Source organism: Labrus bergylta, chromosome 16 (assembly GCF_963930695.1).
Source record: "Labrus bergylta chromosome 16, fLabBer1.1, whole genome shotgun sequence".
NCBI classification, from domain to species: Eukaryota; Metazoa; Chordata; class Actinopteri; order Labriformes; family Labridae; genus Labrus; species Labrus bergylta.
The window spans coordinates 7,224,572-7,246,923 of NC_089210.1; the positions used below are offsets into that span (position 1 = coordinate 7,224,572).

Below are 22,352 nucleotides of genomic sequence, written 5' to 3' on the forward strand. Positions count from 1 at the left end.
TCCCGATGGGTTATTTAGTAGCTTATTTTTGGAAAGTGGAGCAAAGTGATGCCAACAAGGACTTTTTTATAGAGGGAGATGAGGAATCCATTTTGCTTTGCTATAGGCTTTCACAATCCTCTTCGACTCAGCAGCGGATTCACCCACAGGAGAAGAGGTTTTCTCAGTCTGCTGCACGTTGATCCAGTTAGAAAAAAGAATCAGGCAGCGTGTTGTTTTCCTGGTCTGATTTTATTTTCCCGTTGGGCTATTGTTCAGCCTGTGGCTGAGAAGGAACGTCACTCTCGCTGTTTCTTAAATAGAAAACCTCACTTCCTGGTACATACTGTAGGCTCCCGCAATCTCTTGTATTATCAGGACGTCGTCCACCTACACATAAGAATGACGGCCGAGTGTAACCACCATGCATCGCCTCTCATTGTGAGTCATCAAATGATAGATTGGAAATCAGTCTCTGAAGTAAAAGCCCAACATATAAATCAGGGGCAACTGGATACAACAGAGAAGTACAATATTTCCATTGTAATATCTGAAGGTGTTTCGCACCTTTAATGAGTTACCTTTCATCCTGAACCACTATCGACGACATATACGGTCTGTAGCATGCCCTATTGTACTACTTTCTGTTTGACTGCTGGATGTCAGACTGAAGTTGTTTCACTACAGCTTGTACCCACACGTGCTTGGAAACATTTTTTTTACCAATATGGTGGTCAGCTTAGTCACACAGACAATTGCAGGCACGCTCAAACACTTCATGATTGTTTAATTTTAAAGTGCTCTTACCGCTGTGATAAGGCGAGGGTTGTGAAGCACAAACAAAAAATAAATTATTTGCTTTTAAAGTTTGATTAAGTTTGGTTTGTCTAAACACTAATGTCGGTTAACAACTTTGGGGGCCTGTGGGTAGTCTAAAAACGCCTGTGCTGTTCATATGGGCAAAATATACCGCAGTGCAGAGCATGCTTCATTTCCGTTATCCTGTAAACACTGAAGTATTATGGGTTTGATCATCAAAAATGATTCATGTTAAAAAAATTAAGAGAGTCTTGCCATTTCCTAACACCAGTCAATGGGTAAGGACAAGCAGAAATTAATTACATCACTTCCTCCAAGACCCCATCCACAGAAACTCTCAAACACATCATACATGCCTAAGAAATACCGCAAAGGCTGCAAAATAAGAAACAATGCAAATTCTACAACTGGTACAAAAATACAATAGAAATGCTCCACAATCGCCCCCTACAGGTCTTGATATGCGTTGTTGTTGTGTTGCATTTGTTTCCTTAGCTTGTGAGCTGTTTAGAATGGAATGGAAAAGAAAATACTTTGATTACTTTTTTGCATGCAAATGGCAGAAATTTGTCTTTGACCTGCGTGTGCAAATACATGTCATTAAAAACAACGAGGTAAGTCAGTAATTTACACAAAGTGACACTATGTAAACCATTGCAGTGTTCATGTGTTTGCAGAGTGTGTTTGTGCATGTTTGTCCAGGCGCCATGCTTGTGTCTACTGTAAGTCAACATTTTCAGCCAAAAGCCAAAAACCCCTCTTGACTATGTGGAAAGACTCAATATGCCATGTTTCCTATACTAAGGGGAAACAGAGCTCAGCTGCTTGCAGTATGAATAACAAGAAGAACTTGAAAAAGGAATTTAATGTTTTCTGTACTGACTCAATCTTCCAGTGGCAAAAAGCTCACGCAGCAATTGCTGAATCAGAGTTTTAATGTGGCTTCTTTGTCATCTGTTATCATTAGTCTCTAATGTGTCATTACGCCAACGAGGACACATCAAGGGAAGTGCTCACTTTTTTAAACTACATAGTCTTAATTCATTTTGAAGCAAAAGGAAAGTGCATTGGTCATCTTTGTTCTATTTTGCAGTTGGTCATCATTGCTTACACCACAGGTCAATGTACCATTAAGTATTATATAAATACATCACTTATTTGAAACAGCGACCGAGAGTCAAGAAAGACTGACTTGAAAGAGACAGAGATATAAATACAGAAAACAAGAGAGAGGTTGAAGATACAAAGAAAGAAAGATAGAGACGAGAAGCAAGCGGATTAAACCGACTGAAGAACAAAAGCTGAAGTTCTAACCTTGTTTTTATCTTTACTTGTTTTTTCATATTGACAGTGGAGCTGAAATAAGAACAGAGGTCATGTGGGGATTAAACCCTCAAGAGAGTCTCCTCCTTTTTTCTTCCCAGTGTTTTTGTTTTAGTTATTTTTTTCTTACTTTATTCTATGCCCACTCCACCATTTGCCTTGTCTCGGTGGTTTTGTTAAAAAAAAAAAAAAAAAAAGCCTCAGTAAACAAAAAGCAATCGTCTGTCATGAAATCATGAATGCGTTTTGTTGTGCAGCCCGAGGGTCTGTAACTTTAGTTTGAGTCTATGTAACATAGCACACACACTCAGACAAAATAAATTCTGAGTCATTTGGGGAATGTACTTATTTACTTTCTTGGTATGAATTGGATAAGAATATCACACTTGATTAATTAAGGCTACATCCAGCAGTAGGTTAGCTTAGCTTAGCTTAGCTTAGGACAAAGAAACGTTGGAACAGCCGGTCTTGTGCTTACAAAGGTATAAAAGTTGTGCCTCCCGTGATTTTATTTAATGTGTTACGATATCAAACCACCAAAAAAATACACTGATGGTAAAATAAATATTTGGGCTTTGGAGCTGCGGAGATAAATTCTGCTACGCTTGGACGCTGACAGGCTGCGTGCTTGTGAGCGTCTACCTGGTTCAAAGGAAGATTTTACTCTGAATCTTTTAATGTCTTTATTGGCACACACTGAAGAGGAGGGGGGGGGGGGGGGGTCATTTTCTATTCTCACAGCTTTTCATCTCGCAAGAATGCAAAAAGCAAAAATTCCCTCAAGAATTTATCAAACGCTCAAATGTTGGTTTGACATCACAAAATATTGTCAAATGTCTACAAATGCTTAAATAGCCACCTAGCTTACTGAATTAGCTGGTTTAGCTAGTCTGAATACAAAAGTCATGTATGGTAAGCTACATTACAAAATACTGTAATATCAAATGAAGAATTCTCTAAGCAGCCATCTAGCTTACTGAATTAGCCGGTTTAGCAAGGTTTAGCTAATCTCTGAATACAAAAGTCATGTATGGTAAGCTCTCTAAGGTACAGGAAAGCTGTAAAAGTGCTTCAAACACATTAGTGGGAGCTACTCTTTGCTTCTCAGTAAATTAGCGCTGTAGCTTTAGACTAGTTTAAGGGTTTCTTATTCTGACACAAAGCTAGATTGCGTTAGCTCTGCCTGTTGAGATTTTAATTAATGGATTAGACTTTTTCATCCCTCTAGGCATCTCGAGCTCATAGAAACTCTTATATAACCACTCGAATCTATATTTATTACAGGATTTCTTTGATTGCAGTTAAAATATGCGGATATATGCTTCACCTCATGAAATCATAACCGCTCTATTCATCTTGTGGATTAAACGTGTGAAAAAAGTTTAAGTATTAGAGTTGAAGATGGCAAGTACTGAGGAAGGTGAAGCAAAAGTCGAATTTATGCTTTTGTCCGATTGTATTTGTTAAAGCCTAAATAGTTGTTTTCTTTATGATAACAGCCTTGCAAAGAAACTCGATTAGACCGTCTCTCATACCCATATTTTTTTCTGTCTGAAAGAAACTTTCAAAACTTTGAACAAATTGCCTCCAAACATCTTTTATCATTCTCAACACACAAACTTAAACACTTTAAATTTCTTGGTGATGGAGCTGCTGGATTGATGCTGCAGGAGGAGCTGAACCTCTCCCTCACTTACCCACTCCCTGTCATGCTTGGCTGAGGCAAAATCACACACATCCACTCTCTCATGGCCACTACGCTGCAGCCTGTGACTCATGAGAGACAACCCATAAGAGCATTCGAACACACCGACACCGACACACCGACACACACAGCTTGTCGGCATGTGTGTTACGTCTGATGTATTCTGTTATTTGCAGCATGCACATGGGCTGACACACATTCTGATAACTCTGTGACACGCACACAGCTACTGAGTTCAATTGACAACTCGAGGTGTCGTGTGGCTGCGTGAAGTGATCCAGACATCTGCAGCAGTTTGTAGCAGCAGATTAGAGAAAGGGGGGGGGGGGGGGGGTTGGAGTTGGCAGGATGAGAGAAGGATAGGAAAAGAAAGTGAGAATAGATTGATGGAGAAAGTCGAGAGAAAGATGGACGGATGACCTTCACGCTGCTTGAATTGTGCTGGCACGGTGTAAAAGTTCTAAAAATAACTCCCCTCCTCATCTACAGTATCTCTCTCTCTCTCTCTCTCTCTCTCTCTCTCTCTCTCTCTGCATTCTCTTTATTTATTTGCTATTTCAATCTTTCTCACTCAGTCTCTCGTAATCTCACTCGCCCCCTCTCTCTCTCTCTGGTTTCCTTTTACCTTGAAAAAGAAAATAATCTCTCTCTTTTGCTTTGGGCCTTAATTACACCAGATCAAGGAGATGAGAGGGCACTTGGAGAGCATGCTTTGTTTGTTTGTTTGTTTGATTGTGTGCGTGCGTGTGCGTGTGCGTGCGTGCGTGTGCGTGTGCGTGCGCGTGCGTGCGCGTGCGTGTGCAGATGTTGTCTGTATTATGCACACTTATGTCTCTGGGAAACAGTTTCAAAAGAAATGTTGACAAGACGTCAGTAGTGTTCGAGCTGCAACTTTGCCTCTTCGTCTTTGAATCTCTGTTTTTGCTCTCGCATACCTCTGACAAGGGCCTTTAACCTTTGCTGCCAGTGTATAAAAAAGGAAAAACAAATGCTTATTATGCAATTAGATTAGGATGTTATAGAGTTATTAAATGTGTGCGACGGCACTAACATACATTTTTTTAGTCTAGGAGTTATTACAAGTTCTATATAATAAGTCTGTGCTATTCGGCTGATTATAAGCGTTACTTTGGAAGGAGGATGATCTCCTTCAGGACAATCAAAGGCTGCTAATTCCAGCATTGAGGACGCTAATTGCTAATGCTGGGATTGAGACACATTGTGTTGCCACATATTGAAGATTGTAAGGCGGACAGGGAAGAAGAGAAGCGTCTGAACAGGCTGCGGTAATATGGTCAGTCTCTGGCAGAAAATGAGCTCTTTCTCCAATGTGTTGTGTCGTTTGCCTCGGGCTACAGTGTGCTTATAGCTTGCAGTCAGCTGCTAGCTAGCTGGCGTTTGGTATTGCTCTTTTCAAAAGAGTTTGATGAATCTGCTTGATCGTATAGTATTAAACTCCAGCCATTGCTTACGTTGTTTTAATAGTTGTTTTGTGCACCTTTTAGTACGTAATTAATTGAGTCCCCTGCTGTTCATAAAGGAAGTTTAGTTGTTTTTTTTTGTCAGAAAACTTCAGCAACTGGTACAGACACGTCTGTTTGGGGGCCATCTTTTGGATTGTCATGTAACAGTGTTCAGTGTGATGCAGAAGAGGTGGCAGCATCAGTTCTGGGTGTTTCATTATAACCTTATTTTGGTACTTTTCTTGTCGTTTAAAAACGAAAGAAAAATGGATTGCGCAAATACATTTGGTTTTCAAAGTTTGTTTTGTCTGTGTGTGACTGTCCTGCTGTTTCAGACGAGGGAGCAGAGTTTTGCACCGGAGGACAAATTGAGAGTGAAGAAGTGACGTTATGGTTTAAGTGTTGCTCCATAAATATTTAAAGAGATGCTGGTAAACTGTATAAAGACGAGGCCGAGATATTTTTTGGTTTTGAATTGTTCTGACTGTCGCAGCTGGAGGCGCCTCTGCTGACATGACGCATGGAAATGATTTGAAAGAAATTCAAGATGTTATATTTCACATCAACTTTTCTCTGACGTCTCAAATCATGTTGAAGAGATGTGTTGGGAAAAACAACAAATATTAACATCAGAGTTTTTGTGTGTGGCTGCATGCTGTTTGTATACCACTGGATGAAATGGATATGGAAAAAGACCAAACTTTACTCTTGATCAAGATGTTAGATTTATGATAATGGGTCATTTAAAGCTTTACTTGGCATGGATTTGTATTTCAAAATATACCCCAAAACACACCAAAAACGAAAAAGTAAGTTAATACAGATACATAAGTAAAATAAAAATGTAAATAAACAGCCTGGGGATGGGGATTATTAATTAAAATTAAAATAATCAACCCAAATTGGAACTAAAAAAGTTCCTCTAAGTACATGATGTGTTTCATTCTAGTACTTGCCCTGTAGACCTCCCCCGCTTTAACCCTCCACCTCTGAATTCACTTTCCACAGGATCAAACTTTTCTCCTTTTTTTTTGCATCAGCGTCACTTCTTAATGAGGACTTTAGTCATTCTGGTTATCAGCTGCACAGTAGGTCGCAGTATATTCACCCCACCAGTAGGGCGCAGCAAATGGCATCAGACCACTAGGGACGTGCTTGGGGGTTGATGGGGAACATTCATGGATTTTTTATTTTATTTTTTTATTTGGGTGAGTGGGTCCAAAGAGGGAGAGGCTTTAATCAAGCGCTAAGGTAAAGGGCAAGCAGAGGTTGTGGTTTGCAAAGAAAGGCTGGAAGTCAGATGATAAACAAAAAAAAAAAAATGATAGTAAGAAATCATTAAATGCTCAAAAACTTCAAAGACCGGTACAGTGCCAATCTCTTAAATGAAGTCAAAAAGGTAACATTATCATCTCGATTTCATCTTAAAGCATGCTCTGTTGTTGAATACACTTTCATCATACATAAAAACACACATTTGGGAGTTCATTCAGCGTGAGGAGGGAGAAATGAGGACACGCAGGGTGAAACAGAGGCTGCAGAGTAACAAGGGCAGGGTGGAGCAGTGGATGTGTAGCTGAATGCCATCCTGTCATCAGGGAGTCAGTCCGGCTTGTTCAGAGAGCTCTGCGTCTGAAAAAAAAAAAAAGAAGAAGAAAAAAAAACTCTGGCTGGAACAAGCTGATGCTCATTTACCTTCTGAGGTTGGAGCAGTGCCAGTCTGAGTACAAAGGAGTTTTGTTAGGTTATAGCACAAATTCTATTTTGTATAAATTGATTTTACGCTCCAGAAAGGACGTTATAGTAGTGTCACAATTCTACCAGTTATCAAAATATGCCTAATACTACTTCTCTGTGTTAAGAAACGTGGGGGAGTCGGATTGATTTCCACTGCATATTACACGCAGTTATATAACCGTACGATCACGGTGAGATGTCCAGGTTTCTAAAGATAAAGCTGGCAAGTCTCTTAGCAACAAGCACAGAGCTGCTGGACAAGAGGAGCAGGTATGGTCGCCAACAAATACAGGCCCCCGAACTCGTTGAATCGTCATAACATGGCAGGCACTCCAACACTGTGGCTATTAATCGTTCGTGCCATCGGCTGGATCTTGTGATTTCTCAGCTACACTCGATTATTTGAATGCTTCAGTGTTCTGACAGTGTTTTCATCAAAATGTGAGATCTAATACTGTCACAGATAAAGCATGTGTACTTATGTTTATGAATTGCAATACAAAATCTAGAACTATGTTTTTTTAAGTAAGACTAATTTGTATAACATTATTTGACATTTACCGGTACCTTGCATACAATCCCCCCAACCCATAAAGCAGCCCATGCAAATGCAATTTCAAGCTATTTTAAGAACAATATACTACTGAAAAAGAATCCACTTGTTTTTCCCTCCAAAATTGTATTTTTTTTAATTTTTTTTTTTTTTTGGGGGGGGGGGGGGGGGGGGGCTTTTTGCCTTTACTTGACAGGACAGAGTATAGAAGAGGAGAGAAGGGAATGACATGAAGGAAAGGAGACACAGCTCAGACTTGAACCCGGGCGGCCTGCTTGGACTTTTACCTTCTGGTGGCTTAGCGTGACCTAACCGCTAAGCCACCTGCGCCCCCTCCAATATCATATTAAAATGTTGTACTTTTTGCACAAGCGTGATTCTCTCTTCACAGCTCTTTTGCCTGCTCTTGTATTCCTTTGTCTGCTTTATTTTCTTTAACCTTTTAAGAAAATATTCTCATTTATATGTTTGAGAAATCATTTTATTAACATGTAAAAATCAAATGAAACAAGTGGAGACTCTTTAAAGCGGGCGGCACTGAATGCATGCCAGCCCCAACAGCTGACAGCTGTTGAGTTAAAAGGCCGTCTCAGAGGAGTAAAGGCCAAGACTGTTGGTCTCAACCCAAAGCTACTTCACAAAAAGGCAAATTGTGATGTGAAGACACAAACTCTGTATGACAGCACTCATGAAGGACCTTATTATGTCCTTCTATCTGTTCGTATCCTATGATGTGAAAGTGTTTCTTCATCTGTTGGCAGCCTTAAAACCCCATGAAATGAGATGAATAAAGAAAATGTGTTCTGCCTCTGTTCATTTTGCAGTTATGGGGACCACGTTCAGCATTTTAAGGTGCTGCAGGATCGCTGCGGTCAGTACTACGTGTGGGACGAGCTCTTCTCCTCTCTGAACGAGCTCGTGGAGTTCTACCATAGCAACAGCATTGCTAAGGAGAGGACCGTCTTCCTGAGAGACCCCGAGCACTTCGCCAGGGTGAGCACATGACCCACGGTTTGTTTGTATGTCTGTTTGTTTCCTTTTCTTTCTTTCTTTAATTTCGACTGTATGCTTACATGCCTTTTTATCTGCAGGAGCAAAATCATAACACACAAATAGTATTTATATAGACAGTGAGAGAAAATATATACTATTACAAACACAGCGCCAGAGTCCTTGAAGTTTGGGACAAGCTCAAAATAAGTCTGGAACTGTTCTGTAGTTTTTAATTTGAGAATTTAAAAATAAAGGTGGATTTTAGCGTAAGGGTTGTGGCTCTACCTTCTACAGAGGATCATAAATTAATTCTCTGTTTCTGTGTCTTACTGTCTTTCAAAGAAATGACCTAAACCCAAGGCAGATGTTGTATGAGGCACATTGTGTTTTGCAGCACATCTGTAATTGTTGTCATCTGTAGGTAAGGGTAACCTGTTTAAGCCGTCATAGATTTACTTCTGTATCAGATGAGGCTTCACAAAAACAGACATTATGTAAAAAATAAATATTTATAATCGTTGTCAAACCTATATTTCTTTTCAAACAACCAGCCCTTCAGGTGTTCGTAAATCATTCGTCTGTGACTTTTAGGCAAGGCCAGTGTTCTTTAATTGCGCTGACAGTTATGGAAACACTCCATATGTTTATGAAATGTCGAGCCTTGTGACTGTAGCGGCAGGGTTTGACGTCAACGTGCGTCTTGTAATGAAAGATCAGAGGGCCGCTGCTGGTTTGGAGCTGAACTAAATCAGTCATCCCAGGCACCGAGCCAGAGGGAGTTAGCATCCAATTATTTACATCAGTCATGATTAGGTTGTTATATATCAAGTTTGAACAGAGCATTTCTAAATGCATCATTTCTTCTTGATTGCTCAGACGGTGATGAGCCTTGTTTAGGATTTTCACTCTAAATCTTCCAGCTAATCCTTCTTTTAGGGTCTTTTTTTGTTGATACAAAAATTGGCAGCACATGCTACATCAAGTTAAGAAAATACAGATTATCTCTTTAAAAAAAATAAACCCTGTTGGTTGATTGATAAATCTGTGGAAGGACAGGCTTTTTTTTGTCAGTTACCCAAAGGCGTTTCTCACATTTCAGCGTCTTCTCGGAACTTCCAGTCAAGTTTGGTGAGAGAAATGAAAGGTAGTTCCCATGATGGTGTCACCAGGGGAGAAGCCGTTGTTGTTCTAGAAATTGTGAAGCCATTATGCCGGCAGGATCACATAGCATGTTAACTATTCCTGGGAGTGGCAGGCAAGCTAAGCCCGCAGGCGAAGCCGGTCGCCCACAGAGCGATTTGATCTAAAGCCATTCTGACGTGACATGTTCATATCACTTCTGTAACACCAGCAGAGTGCTTACACCCAACACATCATATGCACATCTACAGCCTGGCATCTGAGAGTTAAGACCACCAGTCTAATCATGGAGAGCATTAGAAGTGATCTTATGGATGAGAAAAAACATGCCATGTGTCAGATCAGAAATCCAACATTGGGATCGTGAGAATATGAGTTCCAATATTTAAAAACTTTTGTAGCATATCTTTATTATGTCTCAGTGTCTGTGGGCTGTATCCCCAGAACTCAATAAAGCCACTTGGAGCAATGACCAATAAGAAGCTCCTGTTTTAGCGAGATCCAGTGCCAAAGCCGTCCTTTTCCCTTTTTCTTTTCATACATCACATACAGTCAGACTCTTTACCCTTTACTCCAGGATAAAGATGTAGTTAAGATTCTGTTCATAAAATCAGGAATTTCCAGATTATGTGTCAATTAACTGACAAATCATTTTAGACTCGGCGATTGCAAATAGTGAAGTGCATGATGTGAGCAGTCTGAACATGCACCAGACAGAACGCAGCAGACATTGACCCTGCACAGTTCGCAGTCTTTGCACTTGTAAACTGGTATCTTTAGAGTTGGTTGTCAAACTTGAGTCATTTCAAAGTCTAGTAGCGTTTTGGCAGGCATACGTTATCTTTACAGTGTCATCCATTTCTTATACATTCCAATGATTGATCGGTAACAACATCAGAGTTTAATGAACTTACTCTGAATCTCTTGACCAATGAATTTTTAAAATGTCCCCTCCCCAGTAATGATTGAGTCACATTCTATATTTGCTCTAAAGTTATTGCCATGAGTTTATTGCACTTAGCTTAGTTTCTGCTCCCCAGCGTACTCAAGCCACAATTAACAGGATGTGACATGTCACATTAAGGTCACATTACTCATTAATGACACATCTTGGTATATGCTGTGACCAGTTCTTGTCCTTCAAACTTCAGCTCTCCTCTGATTCTGTTTCAATTTCATTTGGATAATGTCAAGAATGTACACTATTGATATAAACTAGACTAAAAGTTCATCTTTTTCCGTCTGAAATTACTCCAAATGGATCTTCATGACCAGCAGAAGCAGATAAAACCCCCCAGGAATAAGATTGATTCATTCCTTATGGTGATTTTCAATAGATGTCAGTTGTCAGACGAGACGATTAACAATCGTCTGCCAAAAACATGGAACATTTTACACTTAAAATAAAGCTGAATTAAATGTATCAGAAATTACTAATGTGGCATGAACAGACCAAGATCAGCAAGGAGGTACAACATATTGATTTGTCTGCCAAGGTCATCCAAAATCAACAACAACAAAAAGTCCCTACAGTTGTCCACCGGGTAGATAAACATTTAAACGTCCTAATTCATAAAGAATCAGCCCAAAGCAGTCACAAAAACACGTCTTAGATTCGGCTAATTGGTTCAATTATTCAACTAGATTTTTAAGCCCAATGGGTTTGTTTTGGACATACATCCCTGAACTTCACTATCAGCTCATTGCACTCCATTCAAATGAATGATGTTGAGAAGAAACCATAGCAGAGAGGTCTTTGTCTAGATACTACAGTACATATAGTACTAATGCCACAGTACTAATAAGCACAATGCCATTAGAACAGAATAGAACTTGATTTGTCCACAATGTGGAAAATAGTCTTTGGCTTCACAAGAACAAAAAAACAAAAACAAGATGACAAACAAGACAACATTCAAGCACTTAGGGGAATTATGGGAAGTGTACTGGCCAGTGAGTCTGTGCTTTGAGTTTAACTGCAATAAGGCAGGAAATATCACACACATTACACACCCATACATGCACGTACATCTTCCCATGTTTGTCGATCAGGAATAGTTTTTCTTTTGTTATGTCAAGAAGGTTGTTTTTATTCTGAAAGGATTGCTCGCCTTAATCTTTGTTTGTTTCAAGTCTTTAGCAGTCATTAACATTGTCTGTATGAAAAGAAGAAGAAGAAACAGATAGAATGCATAGATAGGTGAACACGTTTTAAGAATAAATATATAGATCAAATATCAATACATCGTATCACAGCATGGGCTCAAACAGAAGTTGTTATAAAAGAACTGGTTGAAAATGTGTGGAGTGCAAAAGCCTGTCTGAATCTTTTCTTCTTTGAAGATGATCCACATGTATTGATCTTTATGATGTGTGAGCTTAACCTCCATGAAACTAGACCTTCACATTACTCCTCTCTTTATACGCCTGCCTTTTTATAATGGATTCAAGTGGCGTTACAGTCAGAGAAATGTAGCTGTTCGCCAACTTTCCTCTCTCAAACTTCAGTTTATAACTCGTTTATTTCTATAAAACAAAGAGCTGATTCTTCTCCCCATCTTCACTTCTTCAGAGGCGGTTTGACTGCTGCAGTGTTTTGCCTGCTGAAGCAGAATACTTTTCAGATGAGGATGACAGATTCTAGTCCTAAATATAGGTTTTTTTTTTTTGTTCCACAAAGCAGCTTCTAACTAATTCACTTTTTGTGCGTGTTGTAATTCACTGGGGATGTTGCAGTGTATATTCAACATCTGAGAAAATGCAGCAGGAGCAGGTGTATGTTAGGAATGTAGCTTCAGGGTGTTCTGATGGTAGTTAAACTGGAGATAACAACAGTCGTCCCATGGGAGATTTAAAAAAAAACTGTATGGCCTAAATACTGCCACAATCTGAACCTCAGCTAACATTTGAAAACAACAGCAGGACTCTCTGAGCTTTTTACGTGATAGAAATCATACATTAGCTCATATTCTGTTCTCCACAGCGACGCAGCTGGCATGGACTTGGCTTTATAGAAGCATAATTACAATAATTATGGAATCATTTCCTTTCTAAACTACCAATTCATAACTGTCATTCTGTCAAATTATGTTTTCTACGTCTGTCTGAGATTCATATGTCCACTTTGAGTTCTGAAAGCTGGATCAAAGAAACATGTATGACAAATGTGAAAGTCAACAAAGGCAACTGCTTTCAAAAATAGATTAAGGATTGTTAAAGAATTTACAGGCTAGTTCATTTCATTGCTCTTTAATACTCCATTATTTTCCCTCTTTCAATTTTTGACGTGAAGGTGTACTGTTTTTTTTCAATGACTGTACAGGAATTAGAAAGCATTTCGTGCTTCTCATGTTTTTATTTAATATTTGTAATGGCCGTAGTTTTTCTTTTACGAGAATATTTCTCACTTAGCTACACTAACTGTTATTCAAAAGCTTGCATCTGAAAAGAGAGTAATTCAAATCAAGTGCATTAATATAGTGCCAAGATCACAACAGCAGTTATCTCAGTGCACCGTAAAGCAGGCGTTTGTAATAATATTTAAAGATATCCAGTAAATCTGCTTTTGGCAGGCACTTGGTGACAGCAGCAAGAATAACATTTCTCTAACAGGATCAGGGTGGGCGGCCACCTGCCAGAAAACGGCTGAGCTTACAAACAAAGGGAAGGACAGAGACGGAGAGAATAACACTTAATGTAATTAAGAGTGATAGAGAGAGAGAATGAAGACAGAAAACATCATACAGTTTTACAACACTATACTAACAAATATATATTTATATATAGGTAGTCATAGCAACAGTAATGTTCTCAAATACAGATGTTTGCTCACACTCCTTGGAGTCTCACACCGCACTCCAAGGTGTGTGCTTAAACTTAACTGGAATTGGAATTAGACAATCAATAACACCAGGGAAATGTTGAATTGAGTTTCTATAGAAATTGTGGAAACTGGGGATTTATGTTTTGATTTCAAAATAAACTGATGCAAGTTTTTTTTTTTTTTTTGCATCATTTCAAGTTTTTTTAGTTTCATTCCAACAGGCGGTGGTTTAGTTAAGTTGACTGGTTTTTGTTCCACACAAAAATACAGAGCACATGAAATATATAAAAGAGAAGGTAGATATTTTTTTTTTTAAACGGTGCATGGGTAGGCTAGAAACCTGTTTGTGTTAATAAAAAAAAACACTCAAAAGACTTATCAAAGGTTTTACAAAACCACAAAAAACCCCCCCCAGAAAATCAGTGTTCACATGTGAAAACGTGTAAAATTTCAGTTTAACTATCATGAAAAAAAGAAGCAGGAAAAGCTGCCATGTCAAGGTATTACCAACAATTTCTCATTTGAATTGGCCGTGTCTTTCTTGTTACATAGACACTGCGACTTCCCTGTATTGTAGGTGCTCTGTGATGGCCTTCAGATACAGCGTATATCTGCACCACAACATGCCCGGTAGCTGAGGGAGTCATGCATGCTAAAGGTGCTGTGTTTACCTACATGACTCTCCAGCCTTTTTAAAACAACATCTGTCACTACAAATCAGATCATTGAAGCTTACTCACACCTTAATCTCTGTGGCCTTGTTTACTCTGCAACGGTTTGATTATTTTCTCAAGTGGTTAAATTATACAAATACAATTGACTATTTTAAACATTACAACTAGACAAGGATTTAGCAACACGCAATCACTCAAATATTTAGCAAACACAACGCCTGCCAAAAATGAAAAACCTGCTCTTCATTTCGTCAGGATGTTCTGAATGTTGTGCCACAGCTCGTGTAACTAACTAAAACTATTTCAATTGGTATCAATTACCTAAACTATCCTTGTTCCCATGATGTGAAGGTTTATATCAAAAGACAGATCTAAAATAATTCATCCAGTGAAAAAAACTAAGGCCTTTAATTTCTCCTGCATGTTTCAACAGTGTTCGAATTCATAATTAACCAGGCAGCTCAACAAAGAGTACAAAGAGAGCGGATAATAAAACTACATCCTGCCCCAAACACATTCGACACTCTAAATTTAGCCTGATCCAAACAGGCTTTTGGACTGTCATTTTAAATCAAATCAGTCAGCTTGTCTAGTATCCGCGGGGCTTAAACAGAGCTCCAACATCCAAAGATTGTGCCCCACTGAATATTTCTATACACCCTCTACAGTAAAACAAAGTCCATTCTCTATCAGGGGTTCACTTTATAGGAATGATAACATCAAAGAGTTTGAGCTGTTTGAGGGGGGGGTAACAAAAACCTAAAGAACTATTCAAGCTCTGTCTGATGTTCAAATTGGATGCAGAACGTCCTAGCAAGAGTCAACAGAAAATCCTTAATGAAAAATCGACTCAAATTTCAACATCAATTCAAAATGGTGTGCTATAAGGTTTGGAAAAAGGCTCTGAGGGATTTCTTTGAAGGTCTTCTAGACACATGATAGGCTACATAATCCTACCAAATTTCATATAAACTGAGCCATTTTGCCATGCTTGCATCAAATCCCCATATCAAACATCTGTTATCCCCGCTTGGGATGGGCGTACCAAGTTTCATTTATGTTTGAGTATGCTAAGCCTCTAAAAAAACAACTTCCTGTATTATGGTGGACACTGTGATGCTTCATCAACAGAGATCCACAACGTCTTGTTAGCTTCAGGATGTAGCATTTTGGAGGGTTGTAGTATGTTCAGTGTCCAACTCTGTTGCATCTTGGATATATTGTAAACATCACATGGCACTCTGTATGTCTTGACCTTTAGCCTGCGGGCAAACAGCTACAACATGCCCACCTTTTAGACACACTCCTGCTTATACCTAATTATGCCTGAACTGCTTTACAGAACAAGTTTTAAAAGAAATTAGCTACAGAGACCAAAACTGTTTTTATTACAAGGAATAAACATGATTTAATTCTGCTGTAAAAATAGGCATTTTAGCCTGGGTCCAGATTAGGATTCCTTGGCATTTGGAGCCAATCTCAAAGGGACACTAGAGGAATTGCATTTTATTTACACTTCTGTATTGGAGTGGAATTCATTTTTTCAGCACCAGAGGTTTCTGCTTGGATAATACCTGTGCCTGCCAGACTTCATTCATCTTGGTAAAAAGCACTGTAGGTGCTGCTTTGTTGAAAATATGGAGGAAGCACCAAGATATGCATTGCAATTCCAAGTCCTAAACCCCCAGTTTAAATGTAAACCTTTTTCTAGTGTGTTTCATGAGTTTTCAAGCACCTGAAGCCACTGAAAAAAACAAAAAACATCCTGATTCATAGCAAGACTTAAAAATCCATCACGCCATCTATAGGACACGCCTTTCTACCAAAACCTGTACACAGTTCAGCATCATAAAGGTCTTAAGGCTGTACTTTTTTGGCTCGGGCCCTAATCATAATCCTGTCAGATACAATAGGGTCCTCATTCTGCTTGCAACTCCGGCCTAACAAGTTCTTGCAAAGCTCCCTCAAGGCGTGTAGATTATAAAATGAATTCATGAAAACAGGGTTATAGAGCAATGATATTGCCTTAAGATGATTGCTTACTGTTCCACTATTTGTTGGACTTTCCCTCACTGGGTCAGACACGCAACACAATTTAGTTTTTGGGTCAGTTTCACAGACATAAAATAATCTTTCGAGGACTGGAAAAATCTGATTTAGTTCATCTTGATGCAGTGCTTTAGGTGTTATCCTTCCATTCCAAACTAATTCCATATCAGTTCATTACCTGGCCCTAGATCACTTCTTATCTCACCGTGGCAGGATGGGAATTATTCTGTTTTTTTTTTTGTATCTCTCTCTCCAATATAGCCCTAAGGTCGTCTTGTCCTATAGCTTTCTCTTCAAACACAAAGCCTGTTTGTGCAGAGCTTTGACCACTTTGGACATCTTTTCATTTTTTAGTCCAAACAGAGGCCGTGTCAGAGGCATTTCTTTTGCCTTAAACACCCTGTGTATGGGTTTGTGCTGAGAAAAATACAGTGCAAAGCTGAGTAATTTGTTCCCCTGTCAGTGCTCGCTTCGGATCTGAGCGGGCACTGAAGAGGACGATGATCACAAGGCAGTCAAGTGCAGCGGTCGCAGGCAGGCCATATTTCTCCTTCCGAACCGTTTCTCCTCACAAGCTGGCATGTACAAATGAACAGCAATTCTCATTGCTGTCGCACACCACTGTAAAAGATGGATGTTGTGTCTCCACCTTCTTGTGTTTTACAGAAGTGAAGCCAAAATACGTCTCAAGACGGGCGCTTACATACTGCTCTGATGACATCATTTAGAGCAACAGTTCGGTCACGTGTCTGTTTACCTTTACCCTATCGTTACTGAGCGCCACTCCTGTCACTGAGCAATCTCAAAAGCAGCACTAGAACTAGCTAACATAACCAATAAGATCATATTTTAAGGCCATTTTTGTATTAACACTTTTTTTTACCGCTAGCCTGCAACTAATCTCGGGATATGTATGGCCACAAACAATGCACTGAATGGATCCTTCACAGTCCAGTAAAGTGGGACGCATTTGAAGGAGCCTAAGAAAATTGTGACTGTGACGCAATAGGTCTTCAAGTGCACGTCCCTGAAATAAGATGTCATTTCTGCATCTGCTCACACACGCAAACAGATTTGCACAAAACTCCGAATTGCACAGGGAACCTTAAAAGAAACCCAAGAAAACAGGAGCCGGTACTGGCTCACACCCCAACACGCTGGCACAGCTCACAACAGGTCTAGACTAGATTAGGGGAACAATAGAGGATAATTCAATGGGGATTTAACAGATTAAGATTGGTAAATTGTTTCTTTGTGATTTCATCCTGGTTAGTGTCTGTATGTTTGTGTGTGTACCTGCCTCTGCCTGGATACCATCATTATGAAGCAAGGTCAATAAACAAAACAGTTTACTGCAATAAAACCCAGAATTGCAACACCTATGCTTACACACAGTCATGAAAATCTCAGTATTTATATTCCTTCTAGTCTCACATGTCCCTCCCAGTTAATATCACGTCCACTTTTCTCTGCTGGAAGAACAACTGACAGCTAAAAGGTTAGTGAAGTTCAAGACGCCCTCCTTAAAATAGCTGCCTTTACTCCTAAACTGCTTTTATTTTCCCGATTCAGAAGACATCAGAGCAGGACGGCTATCAGGAGGGAGGAAAAACATTACTTTTGTCATCTCAAAGAAGAAGAACAAAGTCAGACAGATAAAGTGCAGCATCTGATGCTCGAATTAAAATCACCTTGACTAGAAATATCAGGATTTAACAGAGTGTTGTTTTAGCAGGAGTGTAGAGATGTCACACATTACTCTGGACTTATAACGCCTCTCTGTCTACTTGTCTCTCACTTTTTCTGTCTCTTGACTACAACAAATCACAGTTTAACGTTGCTGTGCTTCAATACAGCCAAATAATAAACAAAGCCAATGAGAACAAGACGTGAGAAGAGACTTTTCTGAATTCACATCCTGTTAAACTGATTATCAAATGACAAAGCTCAGCAGTATGAGGACACATTGAAATGAAAAATTCAATAAAGTCTCATTTCTCAGGGTAGTAAAAAAATAAATAAATGCAATCGGAGAAGAGCATTGACGTCACATTTCACGATTACGCGTCAGCCGGGAGTTGACACCATATCCAAATGCCAGCTGTAGCCTCAAAGGTGTCGTGTGAAAATGTGAATCAGCTGTCACATCTTTATGTGTCTACCAGTTCGTCTAGTCTGTCTGCTGAGTCAACCTGTTCACCTCAATAACTCTGTGTGCCTGTCATGGCCTGTCTTCTGTCAGTATGGCACATGTTCAAACTTCACTGCGCATTAAAAAAAAAGCTCCTTTATAATTACACTCACGTAAGGTCTCTGAAGCTGTGCAACCTAAATGAACACAATGTTTTGTAAAGGAATTTAACTCTGTTGACTTAAGCTACATTATTAGCTAACCGTTAGCTTCACAGACTGAATAGAAGGAAACAGCTAGCATGCTCTAAAATAATTTGTCAAAATAATGCCTCATAAACAAATTAACTTGTTTTACACTTGAATGTTTCACAGATTGAAAACAAGTGTTATTAGTTATGATGTGTGTTAGTTAGCAAACATTTATGATGCTAGCACGCAGAAGTTTAAGACTAAGTTTCCTTAAATGTTCCACCTTCACTCTGAATGCTAAGCTAAGTGACAGCTAGCTTCAGTTCAACATTGAAGCATGGTATCAAACTTCTCACTTAGCGTCATGTAAAAATTAAATAAAAGTGTTTTCAAATAAATCTCTTTATTCAAATGAGACCTCCAACAAGTAGGCTATGTTTTCTAAGGACCTTGTTTTTCTCCCCCCCCCAAAAAAAAATGTTTTTAATCATAAATCATGCAAAGCATTTTCTCCTCTGCCTGAAGTAGATCATTTAACAAAGAGAAAAAGGTTCAAGGCTTCAAACAAACACCATTTAACTTCACCAACTGTATCATGCTGCTTCTGCTGAGCTGAGATAAAGAACCACATTAACCACCATTCATTTTTTCAGTTCATGAGAAGGGGAATTTTTTGCAACTCAGGAGAAAAACTCAGAAAAAGGAAGCTAAATAAAATGTTTGGGTGAGCGGGTAACATTTAAGAGAATGGACTTTTCTTGTTGAGTGTATGGGGAAGATTGATTCATCTATCAAGTCTTTAATATATCATGACGTTAATGTCAACAGGAGTAGGTTGTTAGCCTGCTTTTAGCGCATATGAAAACAATGAGCGTGACCTTGACCGATGCTTACACAATCATGAAATCATCATCAGTTTTTGTGATAAGCTAACTGACTGCTAGTTTTAGCGACATGTTTAGCACTTTTCTCTCGCGCAAAGTTTTCCAGGAAGATCAATACAACTCTGTGAGCCTACAGTACAGATTAAACATTTATCAACCGCTGGTTAGCTTAGCTGAGAAGAGATTGGAACAGCAAACTTTCTTCAGAACTGTAGGACCCCTTGGATAAGAGAGGAGAGCTTCAACCAAGTCCAGCTGCAGTTTGGATTCAACTTGAACAACATTTACAGATGCTAATTAAACCAGGGGAATTTGCAGCGTCCCCCTATTTGCAGTCCTTGTGTTAAGCTCACTGGCTGCATATTAGCAGACAGACAAACAGACATCAAACCAATCTTTTCACCCAGCTCTTAGAAAGAAAGAAAATACGCCTGTTCTTCCAAAGTATTCCTTACAGTTTAAAGATACCACATAAATCTACAATTATAATTTTTTCTACTATTTTCTTTTCACCTAATTTGCAAATATAGCCCATGGGCAGAGACAATGCTGAAGTCAATTTATATCAGTTTTTCATTTTAAGAGAGTCTTTAAAAAGTTTATAAGCTAATTTTTCCACTTCTGTCTCCCTCCTCCACAGCGCCCCCATCACGCCCACGCCCTCTTCGACTTCACGCCACACCACCCCTCCCAGCTACGCTTCCTGCGCGGTGATGTCATCGAACTCATGGACTGCTCAGACTCGCAGCGCTGGAGGGGCCGTTGTCATGGACATGTGGGCTACTTTCCTCCAGAGTACGTCCAGTCCATTTATCACTGCCAGTGATCTGACCATTTCCAAGCTCCATCATCTTAACCTCGCCCCTCACACCTTCATCATCTTCCCCACGCTTGACCATGCTTTGTTTGGGGGCAGAAGAATGGACGGCCTGCAACCAAAAAGATTGGTTTGTTACTGACTTCCTCCTATTTCCCTGTGACGTCACCTGTCAAGCCCGAGCTCTGCCCAATCAGCTACTTCAGGCTAATCAAATGCTTCAACCTCATCCCACCGCTCCACTTCTCCCAAAAAATAAAAAAAAGTTCACATTTGGACCTAGACACTGTGGACAGCTCACACATACAAGCACAGCTAAACATAATCCCAGGAATGTTCTTTTTTCTTGTACTGCTTTTCAGTTTTGGTTCAAGCTAAATACAAGCAAAACATACCTGCCTGATAAGGGGGAAAAACTTTGGGAGGTTGCTGATGGAGGAAAAGTTTTCTCTGCTGCAGATGAGTCGGGGTTTCAGGATATTTCTGTCACCCCCACATGGAGATCCGGTGAAAGACACAGCGGTATTGTGTTGTAGAAAGTGAAACAACAGATTAATCTCTGGCTGGGCTTGAGTGTTTAAATGTGTGTATGCTGAGGGGTCTGAGTGTTTAACGTGGATCTTAACCTGCAAACTTAATCCATGTGTACGTTTTATTGTGTGTAAACTGGGAAAGGGATGCATGCGTATGTGAGTTTGTTGGAATGCGTGAGTTTGTACAGCCCTACTGTGTTGACCATTAGGACCAGTTAAGGGGAATTCTTTGATGAAGTGACCAGTTTGTTGAGCACTGCCCGGCCCTAGATAACGCTTTCTTTTACTACACAGCTTAAAATGTATTACCCTAAACTCAATATATGGGTCATTTGTTTGTTTCAATGTATTTATTCTTAATAATGGGTAATCTTTCAATAGGCTACATGTAATTCAAGAACAAGTTAACATTGTAAAAAGAGTTTCTTTCTGATGTAACCGATTGTTTAAACACATTTTATGTGATAAAGAACTTGGACCGGTCTTCCTTAACCTGTAATGACAAGTCATAAAATAAAGTGAGACATTTACCTCTTTCAACTTTGACAATGCACATCAGTGTTTATGAGATTTCTGTTCTTCTATATGTTGAAATGTTGTCAGAATAATGCTGGTTACACAAATGATTCTTCTTCAAATAGTGACATGAAGATGGGTTACATGAGGTTAAACTTAAGGAGACCCTGGAATTCTCTTTAAATTATTTTTTATTATTCTGATGACAGCGATGCCCTTAAAGTTAATTACAGTCTGCAATCTGCTTCCTAGCCAAATGGTGAGGTGTCATAACTGACACTGAACCTGAGAAACAGACACCGGGTTCTTCATGCACCTCTGCTTCTACAGTAACATCATTTATGGTTTTAAATCAGCAATGTTCCAAAATACATCATCTAGATGGATCTGTGGTCATTTCATTTTAAGTCATTTGGCAATCTAACCAATAAACACACCCACTTTGTATTTTTTCAGCAGTAACGTTTAGACAGCATGAACTCAAGCTATGGTTAGCTAGCTAACTAATACTTAAGCCCAATTCATTGTTTGGCATTGATTGCTTTATGCTGATATTTTAATTCTATTTTGCACACATAAAAAAAAACTGAAGGTTAACACAACTGGAGTCAAGACATGTTAGAAACACCCTCCATATCGTAAAAAACGATTGAAACAGTTCTGAAAAGACAACACTCTGAAATAAGACATGTTGGGATATTAGTGCTTTATTACCTAATCTGTAAGTAACATTATACAATGTAAAATTCATCATCAATCATTACATTTTTTGCCCCTTGTTTAAAACAAAGACATGATTCTGGACCCCGCTTTATGGGTTCTGGAGGAAGTTCTGTTCTGTTCTGGTTATGACCCTAATAAAAGAACATTTTCTCCCAGAGAGGTTCTCCATGAAAGGGTTTTATTACTGAATTTCCCCCTGGGGATTAATAAAGTATTTCTGACCTCTCATAGGGGAACCTTACACCTTGAGAACCTTACATAAATGGTTGTTTAGGTTTAACTCTACAGAAAATGTTCAT

General features: G+C 39.3%; 1 protein-coding gene across 3 annotated transcripts in view; it reads left to right on the forward strand.

Moving 5' to 3' along the window:
- grapa (GRB2 related adaptor protein a) overlaps positions 1–21,367 on the forward strand; it is a 30,768-nt gene extending 9,401 nt beyond the window's left edge. For all 3 annotated transcript variants that reach the window (XM_020649580.3, XM_020649582.3, XM_029280366.2), the window contains 2 exons: positions 8,404–8,572; positions 20,105–21,367. In XM_020649580.3, the coding sequence (XP_020505236.1) occupies positions 8,404–8,572; positions 20,105–20,290 (355 nt within the window). In that variant the 3' untranslated portion in view covers positions 20,291–21,367. The remainder of the gene's footprint in view (positions 1–8,403; positions 8,573–20,104) is intronic.
- The last annotated feature ends 985 nt before the right edge of the window (positions 21,368–22,352 follow it).